We start from the raw sequence: 21,897 nt of genomic DNA, 5'->3' as shown, positions 1-21,897 counted from the left end.
TCACCAGTGTCAGAGTCAGCACCGTCAAAGACACCAGGGTCCTGGGAAGCTCCAGGAGTCTGCACAGCCAGAAATGATGGACAATCCTGAAGGCACAGCACCGGGCCAAGGATCTGCTGAGCATCCCCAGTGCTTTTCTGAGACTGGATCCCATGGAAGCAGCGGTTGGCTAGGGAAGACAGGCGCCGATGTGGCGAGCCCACCCAGAAGCACGCAAAGCAGGCGGCATTCCCTCCAGACGCAGCTCTGTGGCTGGAGGAAAGGCAGGAAGAACGGCCCCCAGGACTGGCAGAGGTGCACAAGGACGGTCACCAGGGCTGGGGCCGGCTGGAGAGGTGGAGGCCTGGCCTCCAGAGAGGTCGAATGTCCCGGACCTCTTGGGAAGGCTGTGTCCACACGCCTTGAGGCTGAGGCCCGAGGGCCAGCTGTGTGTGCCGCCGCGCCGCACACAGGAGGCCTGGCGGTCGGGCCTGGGCAGGGCAGAGCCGCTCTGTGCTTGAACTCGGTGCCAAGCAGCCAGGGCCCAAGAAGGAGCCCGCCACCACCCGCTGCCCAGAGAAGTCACGCTAGCCACGGCCGCCGTGTCAGGCCCTGTGGCTCTGGCTGCGCCTGCACTCCTGGCTGTGTGTTCCCCAGAGGGCCAAGTGGCGACTCGGCTTCAGGACCGTGTGGTCTGTTTGGATTGCCTTCTCGGGTGCTGCCTGGGACTCGGGAGCAGACACGGGGACAGACCCAGAGAGCAGCACGGGCCTGGTCCTTGGGGCGCGCTCTGCCCTGCCTGTCACCCTCCACCCTGGACCGTGCGAGCTGACTCTGCCCCCCGCACCCCCGGGGTGCTCGGACCCCTCTCACCCTCCACACAGCACGGCCATGGCGATGTCATTTCCCTCCTGTCCAAGCTCCCCTCAGTGGCCACACCTCGTCCCACTTTCTTCTCTCTCCGATTACCTCATCGCCTCATGCTTTATGAGGAGCCGCTGTGTCCTGACAGCTACAATGTGTCATCAGTCCCACTCTCCTGGCCCCTGGGCGCCCGCACCAGGGAGGGGCTCTGGGGGAGCGTGGGCCCCGCCTGGCCACGTCCCGCTCTGCCCGGCGCCTGCTGTCCTGTGTCAGAGTTCCCCGAGCAGACCCCGTGAGACAGTGTGCACAAGCACTCATCCTCCATAATATCTCTGCGTGCCCCCCACCTGCACGCTGAGCCGAGGGTCACATGTGCCAGCGTGGACTTCCCGACCCCAGAATGGAGACAGAGCCATGTCTGGGTTTTGCTTGGGTTTGGGTGGTGGCGTTGAGCAGTACTGTGGATGGAACACAGGAAGCCCGAGTACCTCCCAGCCCCTTTAATTTTAACTTTACGACAGGGTCTCGCTAAGTTGTCCAGACTGGCTTAAACTTTCTGTGCTCCTGCCTCAGCCTCCCAAACTGCTGGGGTCACAGGCATGCACCACCGCACCCAGCGGAAGTTTCTGTCGCCTGTGAGCACTCAGCGTTCTGCTGCAGTGGCCCAAGTGGACCAAGGGACTCAGACCACGGGCCGACATCCAAAGCCCTCCCGCGTCCGCCGTGGCCGTGGCTCATCCGTGGAGGGCTCTGGCCACCAGCACCGAGCTGAGACTCGGCATGGGGCAGCGATGACAGCGCCGCTCTGAGGACCCCGAGAGCCGAGGTGAGCGCTGCCGGTGGCCCCTCATGTGCCCTGCGTTGTTCTCTCATTCCTGTGGCCTCAGCCCGGACACCAGCTCCTCCTGTCTCCGCCTGCATTGTGCCAGGAGATTTATGGGCTATTTCCTTCCAGGGCACGAGAAGCCCCAAACAGGATGGGACCAGGGTTGCTCCCATTTTACCAGGAAACAGACTCCGAGGTGTTGCCATGGTTACACTGCCAGCAAGGGCTGGAGCTGGGAATCCAACTCTCCTCTCTCTCGGCGTCCCTGGCCCACCTGGGTCATCCCTGTTCACCTTCCAAGGCCCACGACAGCTGCTCTGGGGTCTCAGGTGACTGCTTCCTCCTCAGTTTGGAACTAACTCCCCGCCCCCGCCTTCCAGTCTGAGGCCACAGTCCTTGGGGTGGCCATGGAGCCCTACCTTGTAGTGCCGTGCCCTGGAGGGGTCCCCGGATGGCAGTGCACCGACCCCTCGGGGCAGACGGGCCCAAGGCAGTTGGAAGGAGCGTTGCCCGCAAGAAGGCCAGTTCAGAGAGAGCCGCACCTCACAGGAGCCGCAGGGAGAGCAGTCTGGGAGGTGAGGTACAGGGAGGCTGAGACAGGCCATGCACACAGAGCCCTGGGAGGTGGCAGAACAACCTCCAGGCACGGTGCGGAGAAGGCTGGGAAGACAGATGAGACAGGCGGCCGCTGACAGCCTGCCTGCCCCTCCCAGTGGGTAAAAGTCACCACTTGCCGCAGTTTGGGGTCTGCAAAATCTCCCAGAATCAAGGCCTACACTGCCCCTCGTTCTCCTTGAAAACAAGAGATCCAGCCCATTATTCAGCGTTTCATTACTGACACAAAACACCCAAGATGAATCACCTTAAAAAGAAAGTTTGGCTTGGGCTCAGTTTCAGAGCTTTCAGGCCCTGGTTCCTTTGGGCGTCTGGCAGCCCAGGCCCAGCTTTCCTCAGACAACCAGGAAGCCAAGGAAGAGATGGAGAGGCTCCGTGCCCCCTCCAAAGGACACTTCATGGCCCGACTTTCCTGCTCAAAGGCTCCATCTCAACAGCGACAAGTGTGGACCCAGCCCCAAGCCCTGGACCTTTCAGGACACTGCCACAGCACTAAGGTCAGGTGGTTTTCTCAGACAGTATGAGCTTTTTTAGAAATAATCTTTAAATGTAAAAAAAGGTGTAGGAAATAATACGTAAGATCCAACAAACAAGTCATCACAGGAAGGACAGTACAATCGGGAAAGGCAGGCTGGGTCGGTGTGCTCCCGAAGCCGGAGCCACAGCTCACATGGATGCCGGACCAGGGCCCTCGGCAGCAGGCAGGGGGTGGGTGGGCCAGGACACCCCTCACACGCATGTCTGCCACAGGAGAACCTCAATCTCGGGGAACTGGAAGGCCAACACGGGCTCGGCCATGCTGGAGCAGGTGGCCATGACTGAGAGGTAAGAGACCACGGCTGGGAGACCATGCCCCGGCAGGGCGGGCTGGGGGAGGTGCTGTGTCCCCTCACCAAGCTGGCGATGACAGCCGGCCCGTATGCAGGGGTCCCCCGTGCCCCAGGAGAGGGTGGAGCCTTCGGCCCAGGCAGGCGTGTTCCCAGGCATGGGTTCCATCTGTCCATCCTGAGCACGTCTGCCACCTCCCCTAGACAGGGCCTCTGCTCACAGCCAGCAGACAGTGCAGGGCAGGGCTGGTCAGCCCAGGCCACCACCTGGAGACTCTGGCCCTCACGCGGAACTCAGAACGTATGAGCTGGTCCGCAGCGGGAGCCACGGCTGCACAGGCTCAGGCCTCGCTTTTCCACGAGTGCTGCAATGGAGCCTCCTCTGGCCGCCCTGCCCACCCCTCTGCGGAGACTGGACGTCTGGTCTGGCCCTAGGGACTTCAGGATCCTCAGATCCACAAAGAGCACTCCTCTGTGCTCCAGGGTGTGGCCAGGGCTCAGGGGAGGGGCCCCACAAGGGAGAAGAAACCTGTCACCCCAGCACCCTGGGAGGCTGAGGCTGGAGGGTGTCAGGTTCCTGGGCATCTTAGAGTTTAGAGACCCTGTCTCAAAATTAAAAAATTAAACAAAAAAGGGCTGGGGATGCAACTCGGTGCAAAGGCCCTGGGTTCAATTCCAGTAGTTTGAAAAAAAGCAGGGTGGAGCAAAGGAAAGAAAGCCTGAGTAGGAGCTGGGGGACCCAGAGGACCCAAATCAGGGCTCTGGGCCGCCACCCAGCTCAAGGGAAAGTCCCCTGCTGTGTGACCTTCAGAGGAACGAGCCTTCCCGACCCTGCCTGGAGTGGAGGCAGCATGGTGAGAGGGTGCCCAGTGCCCAGCCCAGAGGAAACTGGTCTGCGTCTTCAGCCTGGGTGCTGCCAGCCCTAGCCAGACTCTCGAGTGCCTGCCCCAGCACAGCAGGGCCAAGTGGCTGAGGCAGGGTGGCTCTCTCCCAGGTGCTCACAGGCAGCGGCCCCAGCCTCCCGGATTGGAGAGGCAGTTCTCAGCCTGGGTCTGCCAAGGGCAGCCATGGCCTATGCATTGCACACACAAAGGGACCGAGAGGCACCCCCACTACTGCGGGGGTATGGAGCACACACCGAAGGCCTGGCTCCTCACTCAGCAGCACCAGATGGCAGGGCACTTAGTGACCTCTCCGGGCTTCTGCTTCCCCTCTGTAGAATGGGTTCAGAGCTGGAGGGCACCCGGGGAGCTCCAGACAGGAGCCCCGCCCCTCCTCCCCTCCGTCCTCACCGAGACCAGCCGGCCTGCAGGTGGAGGGCAGCACCCCTTCCAGCCACTTGGTCACCACCCTTCTCACCAGGCCAGAGGCTCAGGGGCACAAACAGAACAGGGAGCAGGCGCTGTCCGGTGTCCCAGGAGCCAGGAGAGGGCAAGGGCAGCGACTCCCGTAATTCCCCAAGCTGCCCACGACAGGAGTCAAGGGAAGACGGCCAGGGACAGCCACCCCGCGGCAGGGTCTGGCTTGGGCTGTGTCCCCAGCAAAGCAAACTGCCATGCCGCCATCAGGGGGCTGACCGGGAAGAAAAGCAGCAGGGCCACAGGGCCTGCATCCCCCGCACAGGGAGAATGCGCCCTTTGTCCTCAGGAATCTCACAGGGCTGGGCAGGCTCCCGTCTGCGAGCTGGGAGGGCAGCTAGGCCCTGGGGTGGCCTTCCCAGGGGAAGGTGGCCCAGACACTCTGGATGGGGCAGGGAGGGGCTCTGAGAGGCTGCTGTCCTCTCTTCCCCTCCATTTATATCCATATATATTTTTAATTAAAACATTCGTTGTAATTGTTATCACACCCAGTATCGCGGTGCTTGCGTTTAATGATTACAGTAAAAGCCACATTCCACGAATCCCCTCAAATCCCGCTCGCTGCTTGAAACACGCTCATCCCTTCCTTCTTGCCCAGTTTTGCCGCAGCTCTGGAGCCCTCTTTACCGAGGGGCAGTAGCTGCGCTGTCCGGGCTGCCTGCACGTCCTGAATGGATTCAGACGTCTCCCTTTCTCGCTCGCTTTGACTTTGGGAAGAGCCGGAAGTCACATGGCGCCTGTGTTTCTGAGCCCTTTCTGTTGGATGGGGCTCGGCCAGCAGCAGACGCCTACGCTGGACCACACCTCAGAGAGAGGAAGCCTCAGGAAAGAGGACTCCAGAGCTGCCGCAGACAGTGGCGCGGACGATGGGATGAGTGTGTCTGAAGCCAGGGGAGGAAGGGCGATGTGTCCTTTACATAACCAGCGCTTTATCTGAACACTTCCTGTGCAATCGTCACACCACCGTGCCTGTGTCTGCGCGTGTGTGCGCACACGCACGTCTGTGGCCGTGTGGCCGTCCACCTGTCCCGCTGGGTGTCCCGCCCTCCCCTGTGGTCCTGCTCCGGGTGTCACTGTCACCTGTCGCTTCCCACAGGTACCGGCTGTGGGTGGACAGCTGCTCCGAGATGTTTGGAGGCCTGGACATCTGTGCAGTGAAGGCCGTGCACAGCAAGGACGGCAGAGACTTCATCATAGAGGTACGGGGCCCGGCCTAGGTCTCGGCGGCCTGCGCCCGGCATAGGCCTGGGGGTGACCACTCCCCAGGCCAAGGGGAGATGATACAGGGTGACTCACCAGACTGTCCCCTGGGCCCTTGCCAGCGTCCCAGTGTGTGAGGTGGACGCACTTTTCCTGGTCACTCTGCAAAGAGTTCACATTTTTTATTTACAAGACATGAGCTTCGGGGCTCCCGTGACTAGGCTTGGGTGGCTTGGGGACACAGCAGTGAGCAGGATGGGTGTTTGGCTGCAGCTGGCAGAGAAGAGAGCAGGAAATGGGTGGGTTCAGGACACTCACGGCCCCCATCCAACACCCTGCTCCCCACCCCCACTCTCGGCTCCCAGTGCATCCAGACCACAGACACGGGACAGAGCCCTGGGCAGCTAATGGGGGACTCAGCTGGAGACCAAGGGCCTCCCTGCAACCTGGGTGACACCCTGGAGCACCCCACTGGGCCCCAGATACTGAGCCACCTGTCTGGGTGCTGCAGGCCAGGGCCGGTGAGCAGAGGCAGGGGCACAGGACAGCTGGTACCTCATCCCCTGTGTCCCCAGTGCCTGCTCCGCCCTCCACCCTGTCCCACCCCCAGCACAGAGAGCACAGCCAGCCCATCACCTCCTCCCAGGACCCAGCAGCCAGAGGAAAACTCACATTAGAAAGAAGGTGGTTAGAGTGGCGCTCAGAGCTATTGCCCCAGGAGACTCCGTGGAGTGCCCCTTCCTTGGGGTTTGAGGACATCGGGGAGCTGCTGTCCCCATAAGCACACAGAAGGCCGAGACCCTGCAGCCTGGCACCACCCCAGCTCCATGGCCAGCAAATGGTGCTTCTGTGAACTGTGGTGAGGGACAGGCTGTGCACGCCGCTGTGGCCTGCGGGGACACACCAGCTCCTGAGGACCTGGCTTCATGGCCTCGCACCGCCGGTGCTTCCCGTGCGGACCACATGCAGCTTGCTGCTGGGGAAGTGACTCTGAGGCAGCAGGCCTGGCCCCACACTGGCCTCCCCAGCTTCCTCCCTGCCCTGTTTGGCCCTCGGGGGCCTCGTCCCAATGGGGGACTGTGATGCCCCTGTGGTGCTGGACGACCCCGTCCTGTCCCTGCGGCGGGTGTGTGCTGGGAGCGCCTCCTCCAGCCCAGGGTTTATGAGTGGGGCCCACAGAGTGAGGACAGCAGTGGGTCTGCCTAACACGTCACTGGCGTGACTGTCCCAGTGGGCTCTTGGTATCTGGGACGAAGACCTGAGCAGGACACCGGGGGCAAAGTGAGAGCGGAGACCAGCCAGAGGGGTCCGTGCCGGTGACCGTGACACAGAGCAGCCCTGGTGCACGGTGGGCATCACCCAGTTGGGCTCAGCTCCTCCTGGGTCCCCTGAAGGACCTGTGAGGAGCTGGCGGCCACCTCCCATGAGCTGATCTGGGGTCACTTTGTGCCAGGACACCCTGGAACACGTGCATCCATCCCAAGAGCAGCTAGTGGGTTGGACAAGTCCCCACTGGTTTCTGCAGGACCCCCAGGCTGTGAGGACCGAGCACTCTGTGGTCCTCAGGACCTGGCTTCCTGCTGCCCTCCGTGCACCTCCCACCTGGGTCAGAGGGTCAGCCAGGAGGCTGGGAGTGTGCAAGGACTCAGATCAGAACACCAGCAGGACAGGGGGATGGGGGCGCCCAGGCCTGGGACTTCCAGGCTGGACCCCTGGTCAGGCCAGCCCCTCCCTCTCCAGGCCTCAGTTTCTCCATCCAGCAGCAGCAGGATGGGCTAGTGTGCGCTCTCAGCCCGCCCAACATACAAAGTCTCTGCACCCTGTGAGGTCAGGGTCCCTGAAGGACAGAGGGACAGCCCATCCCCACTTCCCTCCATGGCCTGGTCTGTACCGTTTCTGGCCACCTTGACCCTGGCCAGGGACAGGTGGCCCCTAACCCTCAGGGCTGATGGGAAAGGCAGGGACGGGACAGCCCCCTAAGAGGACAGGAAAGGGCAGCCTGGTCACAGGGCTGTCACCAGCGGCCGGAGGCTGGACAGTCAGAACTGAACCAGATCAAGGAGCCACTGCAGAACCACTGCAGGTTTGCTTGGGGACGGTGCCACCTTGTGGCCACCCTGCCCTACAGGTCCCTGAGCCCTCTGTCTCTGCAGGTCATGGACAGCTCAATGCCCCTGATTGGGGAGCACGTGGAGGATGACAGGCAGCTGATGGCCGACCTCGTGGTGTCCAGGATGAGCCAGCTCCTGCTGCCAGGGGCCACGGTGCCCTCGCCCCTGAGGCCCTGGGTGAGGTTCTGGGGCCAGGAAAAGCCTGGCCTGCTCTCTAGCCTGGGGCCCGGGTGCAAGGTGACGTCCCAGGGAAGGGGCAGGTGTGGACAGTTTGGGGTGTGCTGGAGGTCACCTCCTCCATTCCAAGAGGAAGAGCTCTTCTCACCTGGGCCCGGGTAGGGCGTGAGAGAGCAGAGGGGGAAGGGGTGCGCAGCGCCAGTCAGCGGGGACCATTGTGTCTCCTGCCCCCACCCAAGCACACTCCCACAGAGCCCCATGCCCGCCACGGTGCTGGGAACTTGCTGCCGCCTTCAGGCAGGTCCCAGGTCGCAGCCCCGCCTTGCCAGGGCCTCAGCTGTAAAGGTGGAATTCCAGGTTTGCTGGGGGCCAGGGCAGCCCCCCCACAGCCTATGTGGTGGTGGTGGTGACACCCCGGTGTCCACCTAAGAACCACACACAGATAGCAGGGCACAGTGGCGCACACCTGTGATTCCAGCATCCAGGAGGCTGAGGCAGGAGGATCCTGCAAGTTCAAGTCCAATGTGGGCTATGTTGAGCATTCAAGGCCACACACAAAAAAAATTTCTTTTTTGGGGGGTGGGGGGTACCAGGGATCAAACTCAGGTCCTTGTGCCTGCGAGGCAGGCAGCAGAACCACTGAGCTAAATCCCTGGCCCCACACAAAGGATTTTTAAAGAGTACCATGCACTGACGTGGGTCTGGCCTCCATGACAAAATCTCCCTACAAATCTCCTCCCACCTGGGAAGTGAATGGTGTGGCCGGCACAACCAGCTTCCTTTTCCTTCTCCGCAGACTAAGCCAGCAAAATCTCCAGGCCAAGGCCAGTTGGGGCCTCAGCTGGGACAGCCCCAGCCACGCCCACCGCCACAAGGTAAGACCCTGGGGGACACAGGGGCTCTCAGAGACTCTCGGTCTTCCTCTCTGGACACTGCTCTCAACCCAAGAGCAGAGTAAGGAAGGCCGGGCAGTAGAGAAAGGAGAGAGCATGCTGTGTAGGGCATTTAATGTGAGCTGGGCGTGGTGGTGCAGCCTATCAGCCCATACTCTGGGAAGCCGAGGCAGGAGGATCTCAAGTTTGATCTCAGCCTGGGCTACTTAGGGACTTGGCATGACCTGTCTAAAAATAAAAATTACAGAAAGGGCTGTAATGTGGCTCAATGTGAGGCCGTTACCATGGGGTGTGGGGGAGCACAGAGTGCAGCGCATATTGAGAATTGTGTGTGCACGCGCGCGTGGCCTTGTGGGGACATTTAGGCGCCAACCCAAACAAGCGGTGTGTGAACGAGTCTTAGGCAAGTGACAGCTGCTGTCCAAGCCTCAGTTTCCTCAGATAAAGGAGGAATGGCCGCGTGCTTAATGATTGGAGGTGTGCGAGACCGCGAAGGAGTGGCTCCTCTCCCCAGCACCGCCTGTCCAACTCAGAGGGAAAATCTCTCTTAATAAACCTCATGGTTTCTCAGCACTGATCCTGAGCACGCCCCACCCTTCAGCTAATGCGCTATGGGTGCTCTGCCTAGAACTGAGAACCAGCTGGAGCACCTCTTGGGCTCTGGAAACAGCTAACAAGGTTCTGAAGGAATACAATTTTCCAAAGCACTGATTTGCAGTGGTTTTAAAAAACAAGAAATGTAGCCAACATTTAAAAACCAGGAACTTCATCTTAAACATCTAGTTTTGTTGTTGCTTTGGCTTTTGTTTTTAACAGACTCTCGCTATGTAGTTCAGGCTGGCCTTGAACTCACTATGTACCCCAGGCTGACCTCCACCTTGCGGTGATTCTCCTACCTCAGCTTCCTGAGGGCTGGGATTAGAGGTGTGCATCATGAGTCCAGGCTCAAACATCTAGATTCTATCTCAAGCTCCCCAAATCTCCACCCTCTCTTGATGGCCCCGAAGTCCTAGAAGCAGCCAGCCGGGGGTTTCTGTGAACAGGCAAGGGCTCCCTACTTCCTGGGCCTCCCTCTTCTGTTGTGGCCTCCAGGGTGACAGGGAGTCTGTTACCCCCAGGTTTGTCCTCTTTAGAGAAATGGCTCCGTGGCTGTGTCTGTTTCCTTTGCACCCCTGCTGGACCCGTAGGAATTCAAGCCACAGTTCTGTCACAAGGGGCTGCAGAGCCCCCTTGGGGAAGTGCTGTGAGCTAACAGGAGGGAGGCTCGTGACTCCACCAACACAACACCCCAACACCCACACCGCAGCCACAGGTTGGGGTCGGGGCGGCTCCCATGCCAGTGTGCACAGGGCCACCCCGGGCCAGCCACAGGGGGTCAAGAGCCAGGCCTCAGCCTGCTCGGAGCCGCCACTGTCGCCGGAAGCTGCCTCCAAGGACTCAGGGCACCCCGGGATGGAGAGGAGGAAGAAGAGGGAAAGGAGGAAAGAAGGGAGGGAGGCGCAGAGAAGACAGGAAGGAGCGGGCCCTTGGGTTGAAGCACCGGGTGCCTGCACCTGCGGGAGGCCACCGCCCCTGCCTATGTCCCCTTGGGAGGCTCATGCCACCCCTGGGTGCTGAGTGGAATGCACCTCCCACGGCCTCTCTAGAGCAAAAATATGGGGCCCCTGGAGGTTCTAGCAAAGTATCGAGAGCAGCCCCCAACTAAGGTGGCTCCTTCCATGGTCTGGTGCTGCGGAGCGGGAGCAGGAGCGGGATGACTCGGGATGGCACCGCCCCGCGATGGGAGCTGCTTCTGCCTGCAGCCTCCACTGCCTTAGAGCAAGCAAGGCCGCAGCATTTGTCTTCCAGGCTCCGGGCTGCAGCTGCAGGGTCAGGCGTGAGTGGGGCTGGTTTCCCCTGGCTCCTCTCCGCTGCCTCCATGTCCCCTCTTCCTGTGGGACCCAGCCTGTGGATCAGGGTCACCTCTGCCTTGCTGGGCTCCTTAGAGACCCAGTCCCCAAGTGCAGCCACACCGACGGTTACTGTGACTGTGGGGCAAACCTCCCCCACGGCACCTGCGACCACGGAGACCTCAGACCGGAGCTGGGCCGTGGTTCCTGTGCTGCCTCCCAGGCTCGCTCTTTCATGCAGCTCTGCACATCTGTGCTGCTTTTCAGTGCAGCGATCAGTGTGTGACTAACGACACCCGTGTCAGTGATGCCACCATCTCCTCCACTTCATGATGGACTCCAAGCTCCCGGGCACTCCCAGTCACAGATGGCACTGTCCAGAGTGCGTGTGGGCACTGTTTCCGCCCTTATGCTGTCTTAACTTTTCTCTCCCCTCTCTCGCTCTCCTGCAGGGGGCCCTCGCCAGGCTCAGTCTCCGCAGCCCCCGAGGTCTCGAAGCCCCTCCCAGCAGCGGCTCTCCCCACAAGGCCAGCATCCCCTGAGCCCCCAACCCGGGTCCCCACAGCCGCAGAGGTCCCCAGGCTCTCCACAGCTGGCCCGGGCTTCAGGGGGCTCCTCCCCAGGCCAGGCCTCCAAGCCAGGCTCCACCCTCCCATCCCAGCCCCGGCCCCCTGCACAGGGCCGCAGCACTTCCCAGCAGGTAGAGGAGCCCAAGAAGACAGCACCACTCCATCCCCACCTCAAGTAAGTATTGTGGGCAGCAGCGGCCGGAGCAGGCTGGACTGACAAAGGTGGACCAAGGGATCCCTGGCTGAGCTTTCAGGGAGTGGCATCAGCAAGGCAGGGCAAAGCAAGTCAGAGTGGAGATGGCCCCACACCCTCCGTGCACGTTACCACTTCCTGTTCCTGCACAGTAAGCCCCCAAAACTTAGGGGGTGAAAAAACAAGCTGTTTTCTTGGTTTCATGGTTTGTTCTGAAATGGGCTCAGCTGGATGGTTCTTCTGCTAGTGTCAACCAGAAAATCACTGGATAAAACAAGGGGTGTCCCCAAGACGTAACTCTGACTCTAAGCAAGCCCCAAATTTTGCAGAGGATATACTTACACTTTTTAATTTTTGTTTTTGAGACAGAGATTTGATTGTAGTCCAGGCTTGAACTTACAATGTAGAGCCTTGAACTCAGTATCTTCCTGCCTCGGCCTCCCAAGTGCTGGGTTACAGCCATGTACCACCAGGCCCAACAAGGATACTTATACTTTTAAGTGATATATGTGTCTTCCATTTAAAATTTTAAAGTATCTGGGTGCTTGTGTTTTTATTTGCCAACCCTGATGACCCTGTGCTCCTGGGTTTTCATATGGCAGCTTCACGGGGCTGGACGGTCCTGGAGGGCCTCGCGCACACGTGGTTGTTGGTGCCAGCTGTGGGACCTCACCTTGCCTGGGCCGGGCCCTGCTGGCCCATGCAGTAGAATTCATCTCCAGGAGGGCAGAAGCCATGCTGCAAGGCCTCTGGAGGTCCAGCCCTGGAAGGAAGGGCACAGTTTGGTTCACAGTCACTCAGCTGAGCCCAGGCTCTGCACAAGGTCGGCCTGGGGATGGCAACAGGACACACTGCTTCCTCTCAGGTGGGCTTCTCCTGTGTGAGGTTAGGAAGAGGGAGCCCCGCCTCCCCACACCGCCCACACCATGTCCTAGTGCAGCACCCCAGCCAGTGGGCTCCTCACCTCTTAGGGTTAGTGGCTGTCAGCTGTCTATCCCGTGTGCAGAGGACGGAACAGAGAGGCTGAGAGTCTGGAGGACATTTCCACCACTAGAGGACAGAGAGGCTGAGACAGGCCAGGTCTGGTCCAGCGATCAGGCTCAGAGCAACTTCTCACCAGTAGGTAGCAGAGCCACGTGGTTCAGGAATCTAACAGACCGGTGACGCCAAAGATTCACCTCGAAAACCTCCCTCCTATTCCCTCCCCTCTGATGCACCGCTCCTCTTGTCCCAGGAGGTGACCACTGGCATCATTCCCCATGTGTCCTGCCAGTCTTTCCTTATGAGAAAACAAACATGCACCTTCTAGCCAGGAGTGCTGATGCCACCTATAATCCCAGCAGTCTCAAAGGCTAAGGCAGGAGGATCCCAAGTTCAAGCTCAGCCCGGATAACTTAGTAACTTTACGAGACCCTATCTCAAAATGTGAAAGGGGTGGCAGTGCTGGGGATGTACCTTGGTGCAAACACCCTAGGTTCAAGTAATGCAAAAAATAAAATGAAATACACACACCTGCTGATCCCCTCCCAACTCACACACAGTGGTACCCACAGCACTCCGCTCCGGCTTTGTGTCTCACAGTAAACCCCAGGGCTCTGCCTCCACTTCTGACATCTTTTTCACAGCTACATGGTGCTCCCCACTACACAGCAACCACATGCTCCGCCTAACTGCATCGTGAACGTGATCCCACAGGCATTGCCGAAGTGATAACCTCGACATTCACTCTCACCTGGAATGATGCTGCACAGTTTCTGTGCAGTAGGCATTAGCTGCAACCTCCGGGCAGGCGACAGGGCACAGCTGCCCAGGGCGCAGCCCCTAGAGTCAGGCTGAGTTCAGCTGCGTCACAGAAGGAGGAGCTGTGTGGTCTCAGACAAGTAGTTCGGCCTCTGTGCTTCTGTGGTGTCCTCACAGGCAAAGCAGGGAGCCACCCGGCTGAGATGGACATCGTCACCAGCGGTAAACACAGCCATCGCAGTGTGAAAGGGCAGTCCCAGCTCGGGACAGGGCCTACGGGGGCATCCAGACCTCAGCCAGGCTTGGGCACTGACACAGGGAAACCCAGCTAGAAGCAAGAGCTCACTGCTCTAGAGAAAATTTTTTCCAGTACTGGAGAATGAACCCAGAGCCTTCATGCTGAGTTACATCCCCAGCTCTTGTAAGGCTTTAAAACAGGCCCTCAGTAAGTTTGCTAAATTGCCCAAGGTGGGCTCCAACTTTAGATCTTCCTGCCTCAGCCTCCCAGAGTGCTGGGGCTACAGATATGTCTCACCACACCTGTTTTTTCTGCTTCGGTGGCACTGGGAGGCTGCAAGGGAACTGCCAAGAGTAGGGAAGCCCTGCCTGGGAGAGGCTTCAGCCTTTCAATGTGAGCACGATCTCAAACTTGTGCTACACTGGTCACAGTCATGGGCGCATGCCGTGGCCCCTCCCGAGCAGGAGGTCTGAAGTGAGCTGGGGGCGGCCTGGGCTAGGACTGAGTTCAAGGCTGGGCTGGAATACCCAGTAAGACCTTATCTCAAAAACAAACCTGTGCCGCATTCGCATCATCTCCTTCCCCGTCCACCACCTCCACTGGACCTGAGCCTCTCGGGCAGGGCCTGCCACGCTCACCCAGCCCCGGGTCTGGCACACAGGAAGCACTTGGAGCAGTGCTGCTGCCAGCTTCGCTCCACCGTGGAGCCAGATGTGGCACGGCGGAGGCTTCAGCCCAGGACACAGAGCGGTCCAGGGAGCAAAGGGGCCTGCAGCCTCAGAGGCAGGGTATAGCATGTGGCCTGGGCCCCAGCACTGCACACAGGCAGGGGACAGGCACTCTGCGCCCCCTCACAGGATGCTGTGCCCATGCCCACATGCAGAAACAGCTCTGTGCATGACCCCTACCCAACCCAGGACGCATGCACTGGTGCCTTCTGGCTTCCCTGTCCCCAGCCCCACCTCCCGGGGAGTCTGGGCCTTGGCACCAAACCCCTGCCTTTCTGTTTCAGCAAATCCCAGTCCCTGACCAACAGCCTCAGCACATCAGACGCCTCGCAGCACGGGACCCCGAGTGAGGACGAGGCCAAGGCCGAGACCATCCGCAACTTGAGGAAGTCCTTCGCCAGCTTGTTCTCCGACTAGCGCCATCCCCGTTGGAGCACAGGAGGCCACCCTCGCTCAAGACCCTCCTGCCTCAGCCTCTTCCAGAGTCTCGGGTCCCATGGTTTCCAAATGCCTTTTACCAGGAAGTGGTCTCTACTGTGTTCCCATTGTCCTTGGCCATGACGTCCCAGCACCATCTGAGCCAGGGCAGTGACACCCTCCTCCTCGAGAGCCATGGCACCACTCACCCACCCTCCTGTTTGCCCGGCCCTGAGATGCCGCAACCCCTCCTGGACAGCTTCACTCACCTTCAGCACAGGCCCGCCCCAGCCAGTGCCGCTGCTCAGGCCTCCCTCAGCAACTCAGAGGCTGGGACCTCGCACCAGAGGGAGGGCACAGCAGGTGCCGCACAGTGAGGCCTCCTCTCGGGCAGGCAACAGGCCTGGGGTCCTGAGGTCAGCAGAAAGGTGGCAGCTCCCACAGCACACAGGGCCTCAGAACCACAGGATCAGGGACACCACCCCAGCATGTCCTCCTAACAGGACTCCAGGGCAGACCACAGTCCTCACGGGTCCAGGCAGCTCCCAGGCAGGCTCACCTCTCCTGTCTCCTGCAGGGACCCTGCTTCCTCCTCCAGGTGATCCCCAAGCAGGGACAGGAACTTCCTGGTGTACGGCAAGGTGAGGACATGACTTGGTGCCCAGAGGCACCAGGAGGACAGAGCCTGGCACTCTGCCACCTCACCCCAAGCAAGCAAGCCCACTGCAGGGCGGGAGGGCACCCTGACTCCCTGTCCCACCCAGGATGCAGCCCAGATCAGGGTGTCCCAAGCCAACAACCCCTGGTGCTAGAAATGCTGCAGGAGCCAAAAGCAGCCACCTGGTTCTCTCTAGAAACATCAGGCCACCTCCCCTGGGGGGTCTGCAGTCAGAAGTAGCTTCCGGTCTGCTTGTGATCAATCAGCAGAGACCTGAGCAGTGGTGACTTTGTCTGCGCTCCTGCAGCCCAGGCCCACCCTTCCCGTACTATCACCTCAGCCTAACCTCGGTGCCCGCCTCCAAGCCGGCTTCCGACAGGCCGCGGGTGAGGCCCTGGCTCGGACTGACGCCGGCTTGGCGGAGCCTCGGGTCATCCTCTGCTCCTCCAGACCCCAGACCGGCTCTGTTGTGAGGATGGACAGGTCCGGCTGCCAGGGGCCACCAGGAGCCCTGTGCTCAGCTCTGCACCACGGCAGACGGAGCAGGCTAGGAGCAGCCTGCATCCTACAGTCACAGGGCCCTGCACCTTTGCTGAGCAGGATGGACGCTCCATAACCCTGGACGTGTGGCCCAGGCCGCCCCACTTTTCCGTTATTTCACCTCTTGTCCCTAGGAAGCCCGAGGCACACACAGATCTCCCCACTACCCCAACTGCAGTAGCAAAGGCTCCTTCCCTACCCCAAACTGGGCCAGGCCGACAGCCTCAGGCAGGCAGGCAGCTCTGGACCCATGAGGGGACTTGCACTGCGAGCACACAGCAGGGTTGAGCAGTCTCCTGGGACCACAGACCCCCAAATGGACTAGTTCCCTCCTTCCAGAAATGTAACCTTTCACAGCTGTGGCATCTGGACGCGGGAAAGGGCAAAACAAAAGGGAGGGAGTCACTGTAGGTAGCTTCCGAAAGGTTCTATTTGTTGTTTTCTGCTTTGCTGTCCAACTCTGACCCAAAGGAAGCTAGCTTTCTCCCTCCACGCGGTCTCGGTGCAGCTGACCTAGGACAGAGCCCAATTCAGCCTGTGCACGGTGACCCACAGCGGGGTGAACACGCCATCGGCCTTCCAGGGCGCCAGTGCACGTGTCCCTCCTCCCCCGCTGTCCCCGCCTTGCACTCAAGGGCCTGCTGGTGGCAGTGACCCCACCCTCCCCAGGCTCCGGGGTGACGAAGCAGCGCACACACAAAGCCCCGAGCTTGGCACACCTGCCTCTGGACGCTGGGCCGTGACCTTGCAGCAGGACCCGCACTCCACTCCACACACGGTACCCACTGGTTCCCTAAAACATGCTGAAATCAGTGAGCAAGGGAAGCAGACAAGGCCGCACTGCTAAGTGCATTGCCGTGAGGTGCCCGGCGAGAAACAGAATCAAACCGAGTGAGGTCATGGAGAAGAGGATGTAAAGCCAGGGGTAGTTTCTCAATCCCAGCAAGACCTCCTCCGGACTAACAGAAGGACAGAGAGCAGCAGCGGGAGGAACCCCGGGCAGGGTCCCCACAGGCGAGGCCACCTCAGCGCTTCCGCAGCAAAGGCCAGGCCCAGGGACAGCACGTGGCGCTTCACGTGAGCCATGCGGCCTGCACCCCACCATGCACCCAGCGCAGCTCCCCAACAGCCCCAGCCTCCAGCAGGCACATGAGATCTCAAACTTGGCCTCTTCTGTTCCACATTTAGAATACACAGAAGGCTGCAGCTTCATTCCTGGCTGAGCTGCTAAAGCCCGACTTGCAGGTGCAAGCAGTGACCTTGGTAACCTACCTTGTCCCGCAGATGGCCCCTGCCCAGCCCTGCGCCCTGCTTCCTGATGAGCATCCTAGACCCTAAGTGGCCACAGGTAAAGGCTTTAGTGTAATGAGGACAGAACAGGCAGCAGCATGCTATCTGGGTTGCAGACCAACAGGAAGGTGGGCAACAGGCGAGCCAGATGGGTCCATGTGTCCAGAGAAGCGAAGTGGACACTTTGACTGATACGCAGGTTCCCGTGTGTGGGCCGAGAAAGACGGGTGTCAGGGAAGTGGTCTCGGGGTCAGTGGGGCATCCCTTGGGGACACTAGTCCACAACTGCACGACTGTCTTCCAGTGGGGTGTGCTCAGTCCTGAGCTACAGAAGACCCTTTATCACCTCCATCTCCCTCACGCTCCTGACTTCTCCACTCTCACTCGCTGCGCCCTGCGGTCTCAACACATCCCTGCCCACGAACGCAGGAGGCCGACACTACACTTGTACGAGCCCTTCTCGACGAGTCGTCCTGTACGCTGCATCTCCCGGCCAGGTGGCGTAGACCCCGAGGGGTGCCCTCCCCCCAGTGTGGCATGCAGCTGGGCAGCTATGCCCAGGGTAGGGGTAGGCAGGGCAGGGGCAGAGAGCAAGGTCCAGCTCTGGGAGTTAGGAGTTCAGAAACTGGGGGCCAAACAGCGGACTAGAGAGCCAGAGAACCAAGCAGAGCCGGACAGGTCAGGGCTCAAGTTTTTACACAGGAAATCACCCGACTCCAGCAGGAGAGAACAGCACCCTTGCCTGGGTCACCAGCCGTGCCAAGCCAGTTTTCCTTTATAAGAGGACATGGGGGTGAAGCAAGGTCCTGTTAATAAAAACAGCCAAAGGGAGCAGTAAGGGCCAGCGAGCGGGGCAGGCTACAAGTCCGTGGTGCGGAGTGGAGTGGCGCCTTCCTCGCTGCTCACCGGGCCATCTCGCTTCCATTACAACATGCGGGGTGAGGTCAGCAAAGCACGCGGGACGGGCTCTGCCAGCCATGACCTCACTAGGGCACCAGCAATGCAGACAGCCCGAATGTCGGGACAAGAACGTGGGATTCTACAAGCTGCTGAATGTACATTTAGCTGCCAGTCGTGAGGAAAAGCCTCGGGGGACTACTGCGGTGTGCACGTTCAGTGCCAGGCACACTGCCAGGACCAAGGCCCCAGAGGCCCGGCAAGGGTGCTCAGAAATGGCTGCGTCCTGAGCACGTGGTGCCCTGTGGCACCCAGGGCGAGCGAGGCCATGCGGAGCCCCCTGCAGGGCATCCCTTTCGGCCCAACCCAAAGGAAGCCCTGTGGCGTGCAGTGGCACGCACGTGAGGAAGGTTTCCTGGGGCTCAGATACAAACACCGTGGCGGGCAGCTGCCTCACCTGCCACACGGCGGGGACATGGCCTCCCCAGTCACACAGGCTAAATTCTCTTCACTGTGATGGAAAAGAGTGCAGCAAAACATAGTAATTCACTCGTACAGAGAACTAAGAATACTCTCGCAGCACGTAACATTCCAAGCCATTTCCTTATATGCAAAACATTTTTTAAAAGGCAAGACATTGGCGATATTCCTAAGTAATCTCTGCAGGTGTCGGTAGGCTTCACGCCTGTGCTGATTCCAATTCTCATTTGTCACTACAGCATGTTCTACAGTTGTTTGTATGTCAGTTTGTGTTTGGCTTTTTCTTATAGAAAAATAAATCTTGGATTTTGTGTTAAATCTTTTAAACACAATGTTTTTCCAACAAGAGGAGGTTGTCTTTGAAGACCAAATACAGTGGACCCTTGACTTATGAACTCGGTCGGTTCCCAAGGGTTGTAAGTCAATACAGCTGAGATGCGGATGTCACCTGGGTACGCGCTCTAGATAACAAGAGGCAGGTGAGTCTTCCATTAACCTCAACCCAAGTCACCTATGTCAGGCCAGGTGTAACTTGAGGCTCCACTGAAACTGACCAGCACTCAAAGAGGAACTTTGTTGTTTAAAAGTCTTCTGCGTAAGCTGCGAACAGGACCCACGTGTTCAACACATCTCCGGCGGTGTTGCCCCGAGCCCAAGTCCCACCACAGAACCAGGACGGGCCAGAGAGGGGGAGGGGCTGCCCTGAGGTCAGCCAGCCCTGCTCCGCTTTTACAGGTTTTATAAATTGGGCTTTAATTTAAAGACCACCACTAAAAAAATTTTTTTAGAAACAAAAAATGCAAACAAGACCCAGAAACCCCTGAAATAATGATCTGCCTACACTCAGAAGGACCAATAATTTTACCATGTCTGCATAACACTGAGAACGCTGAGGACTCGGAGGCACCTTCTGTGACAGAAGCCCAGCTCGCCACGTTAGTGACACTTTGGTTTAATGCGGTACAGGACACACACCAGGCCCTGCTCCGGGAGTCGGCAGGGCAGCCACAGCGCCGCTCGTCCCCAAGGCCAGCCTAGCAAAGGCTCCGGGAGCACAGCTTTCCCAGAACTGTCAGGGAGAGCGGGCCGCACCCCGGTCACATGAACGACATCCGGCTGTCAGAGGCCCGGCCCCGGCCTGGCCTGAAGGGGGACCTGTCCCCTGGGCCACCTCGCCCAAGCAGCATAGGGCTGGATCCCGGGAAGGGGCCGATCGGGTCAAAACGAGGCCTGAGAGGGGGAAACTGGCCTGGTGTCTCTCCAGGCCCAGGGATGAGGGAATTGATTGGGTCCCCAACATAGGGAAGTGTTGGTCGCTGGTCGTATTGGCCCCCGATGATCCCCGGAGGGAGGAGTGAACTGGGGGGGAAGGGGCTGGGGTAGAACGGGATGGGGTGGGGGGGCGGCGGCAGGAACTTCATGTACCGCACCCTCTGAGCCTCCTTCCTTTGTCTGTGCCTCTTCTTGTACAGCTGTGGGGAGGAAGAACAAGAAACACATGGCTGGGTGCCCTGGGCCCCACCTAGCTCTCTCCACACAGACCTCTGAGCCCTTCCCATGCAATCAGACAAGAGCAGCGGTGCACAGAAAGAAGACACCGCACATACAGGGCAGTGGCCAGGAGGCGACGCCAAGGACACTCACTTTACCACTGAGCTACATCCCCAGGGTCTTGCTAAGTTTCCCAGGTAGGACGTGATCTTGCAACTCTCCTGCATCAGCCTCCTGAGTGCTGAGATTACAGGCATGCACCACCACGCTTTTCAGGGACTTTACTCTTTCAGCCCACTGCAACTATGCTGAAACAACAAACCCAGAGCAGGGGTGACTCAGTAGCAGGGACTCGGGACAGTCCACATCCATGCTGGCCTGCGATGTCAGGCTGCCCTTTTTCAAAGTGGAAAATGTAATGTTCGGGTACTAGAAGGGCGATGGGCAACACTTAAACCCAGTCACCTACTCATCCCCAGGTGACCTCGATTTAAAATAAAAAACAGGTGCCTATTTCAGAGGATGGGATGTACTCTAGAGAACAGTGCTGTGTATCTGGTACACAGTAAGGCTTTTTACTGAACTTTATTCTCCATTCCAAGGAGTTTCCTCAGTCCTGCTGATATCTCTGTCAGTAGTTACCTGCAAATAAGATGTTTCTTATCTTACCCTTTTCAAAGTCACTTTACCTAAGTGGCTGAAGCTACTCCCATACAAAGACAATTCAAATATTTTTGCCAAAAATAAGAATATTTTATATTAAGATGAAAAGTAATTGTATTAAGACTTCTTTCCTATGTAATTACAGGAAAATAAAAATTAAGTCTAAAGCAAAAGATAAAAACATTTTCATTTACTGAAATTTAGCAATAAATATAATGCAAACAAATATCATTACATCATAATAAAAATGAAGAATATCCTGCTATTAATTCACTAGTGATTTCTGTGTCATGAACATTAACTTTCCTATTTGAAAATACCTACTTCTAGGGCCAGGGGTTTAGCTAAGTGGCACCATGCCTGCCTCACAAGCACAAGGTCCTGAGTTCAATTCCTGGGTACCACAAAAAAGGAGAAAAAAAAAAGAAGCAATAAAAATACCTACTTCTTTCCAATCTGTGTCTCGAACTCTGACAGAGCCATCTATAGAGGAAAACAAAAAATACAGAGTTACACACATTTCATCGTCCAGCACTGAACGGGGTGGGTCGTTCTGTCCTAACAAAACTGAGCTGAGCTGTTATGCACATGCACTGTCATCTGTGCTCCCTGTATCCGCTGGACCCTTTCCTGGGGGCTCTGTGCCCGTCCCTCCATGGTCACACAGCAGGGCCCCTGCACCAAGCACCCCACGCTCTCCCTACACCACCTGGCTGTGCAGCTGCTCCCCACAGCGCCTGCCACATCCAACCGAGCACCCAGGTCAGGGCCCGGGAATGGTCCTGGGGTCAGGCCCACTCTGGCTTTCTTCCGAGTCCAGGCTGGACAATCTCCTCCCACCCCGCTCTGGGTGACTCAACTACCAGAGCATGACTGTGACCGGGCTTTCTTCAACGGACTTACTTACTGGACATGTGTGAAATGAGGAAAGACGATCCCAAGCTAAGGAAGAGTTCAGATAACCGACAGTGCTGTCTTCTCCACAAGTGACTACAGGAGCACGGAAGAGATTTCTCAATGCTCCAGCCCCGCAAGGCTGTATCCCTGGGGACATGCAGCTTACTGATGAGCCGAGAGCCAGTCAGAAAGGAAAGGAGGCCACTCAAGCCCTAACCCTGAAGCTGGGTGCACAAACACGGGTGTCTTTTCCTCTGAGGATTTACACCAGAGCCCCTCTTTCTTTGTCAGCTGTTCCACACACATTGGTCATTTTGGTTTTTCTTATTGACTATATATATATATATATATATATAT

General features: G+C 58.5%; 2 protein-coding genes across 7 annotated transcripts in view; one reads left to right on the top strand and one right to left on the bottom strand.

Annotated features, from left to right (window-relative positions):
* Syn3 (synapsin III) overlaps positions 1–18,910 on the top strand; it is a 278,828-nt gene extending 259,918 nt beyond the window's left edge. For 4 of the 6 annotated variants that reach the window (XM_010637616.2, XM_033763883.1, XM_010637617.2 and 1 more), the window contains 6 exons: positions 3,035–3,109; positions 5,566–5,668; positions 7,823–7,957; positions 8,754–8,832; positions 11,192–11,483; positions 14,492–18,907. In XM_010637616.2, coding sequence (XP_010635918.1) covers positions 3,035–3,109; positions 5,566–5,668; positions 7,823–7,957; positions 8,754–8,832; positions 11,192–11,483; positions 14,492–14,624 — 817 coding nt within the window. In that variant the 3' untranslated portion in view covers positions 14,625–18,907. Of the gene's footprint in view, positions 1,368–3,034; positions 3,110–5,565; positions 5,669–7,822; positions 7,958–8,753; positions 8,833–11,191; positions 11,484–14,491 lie in introns of those variants that run through there. The other 2 variants (XM_010637618.2, XM_033763884.1) reach the window with 2 other exon arrangements.
* A 519-nt stretch (positions 18,911–19,429) lies between these two features.
* Fbxo7 (F-box protein 7) overlaps positions 19,430–21,897 on the bottom strand; it is a 16,131-nt gene continuing 13,663 nt past the window's right edge. The window contains exons 7-8 of the mRNA XM_019209506.2: positions 21,089–21,126; positions 19,430–19,961 (exon numbers count right to left, since the gene is read on the bottom strand). Of these exons, the coding sequence (XP_019065051.1) occupies positions 19,587–19,961; positions 21,089–21,126 (413 nt within the window). The 3' untranslated portion in view covers positions 19,430–19,586. The remainder of the gene's footprint in view (positions 19,962–21,088; positions 21,127–21,897) is intronic.

Source organism: Fukomys damarensis, unplaced genomic scaffold, assembly GCF_012274545.1.
Source record: "Fukomys damarensis isolate Sample0158 unplaced genomic scaffold, DMR_v1.0_HiC HiC_scaffold_15, whole genome shotgun sequence".
NCBI lineage: Eukaryota > Metazoa > Chordata > Mammalia > Rodentia > Bathyergidae > Fukomys > Fukomys damarensis.
Note: the sequence above shows the minus strand (reverse complement) of the source record. Positions and strands in the feature narration are given on the sequence as shown.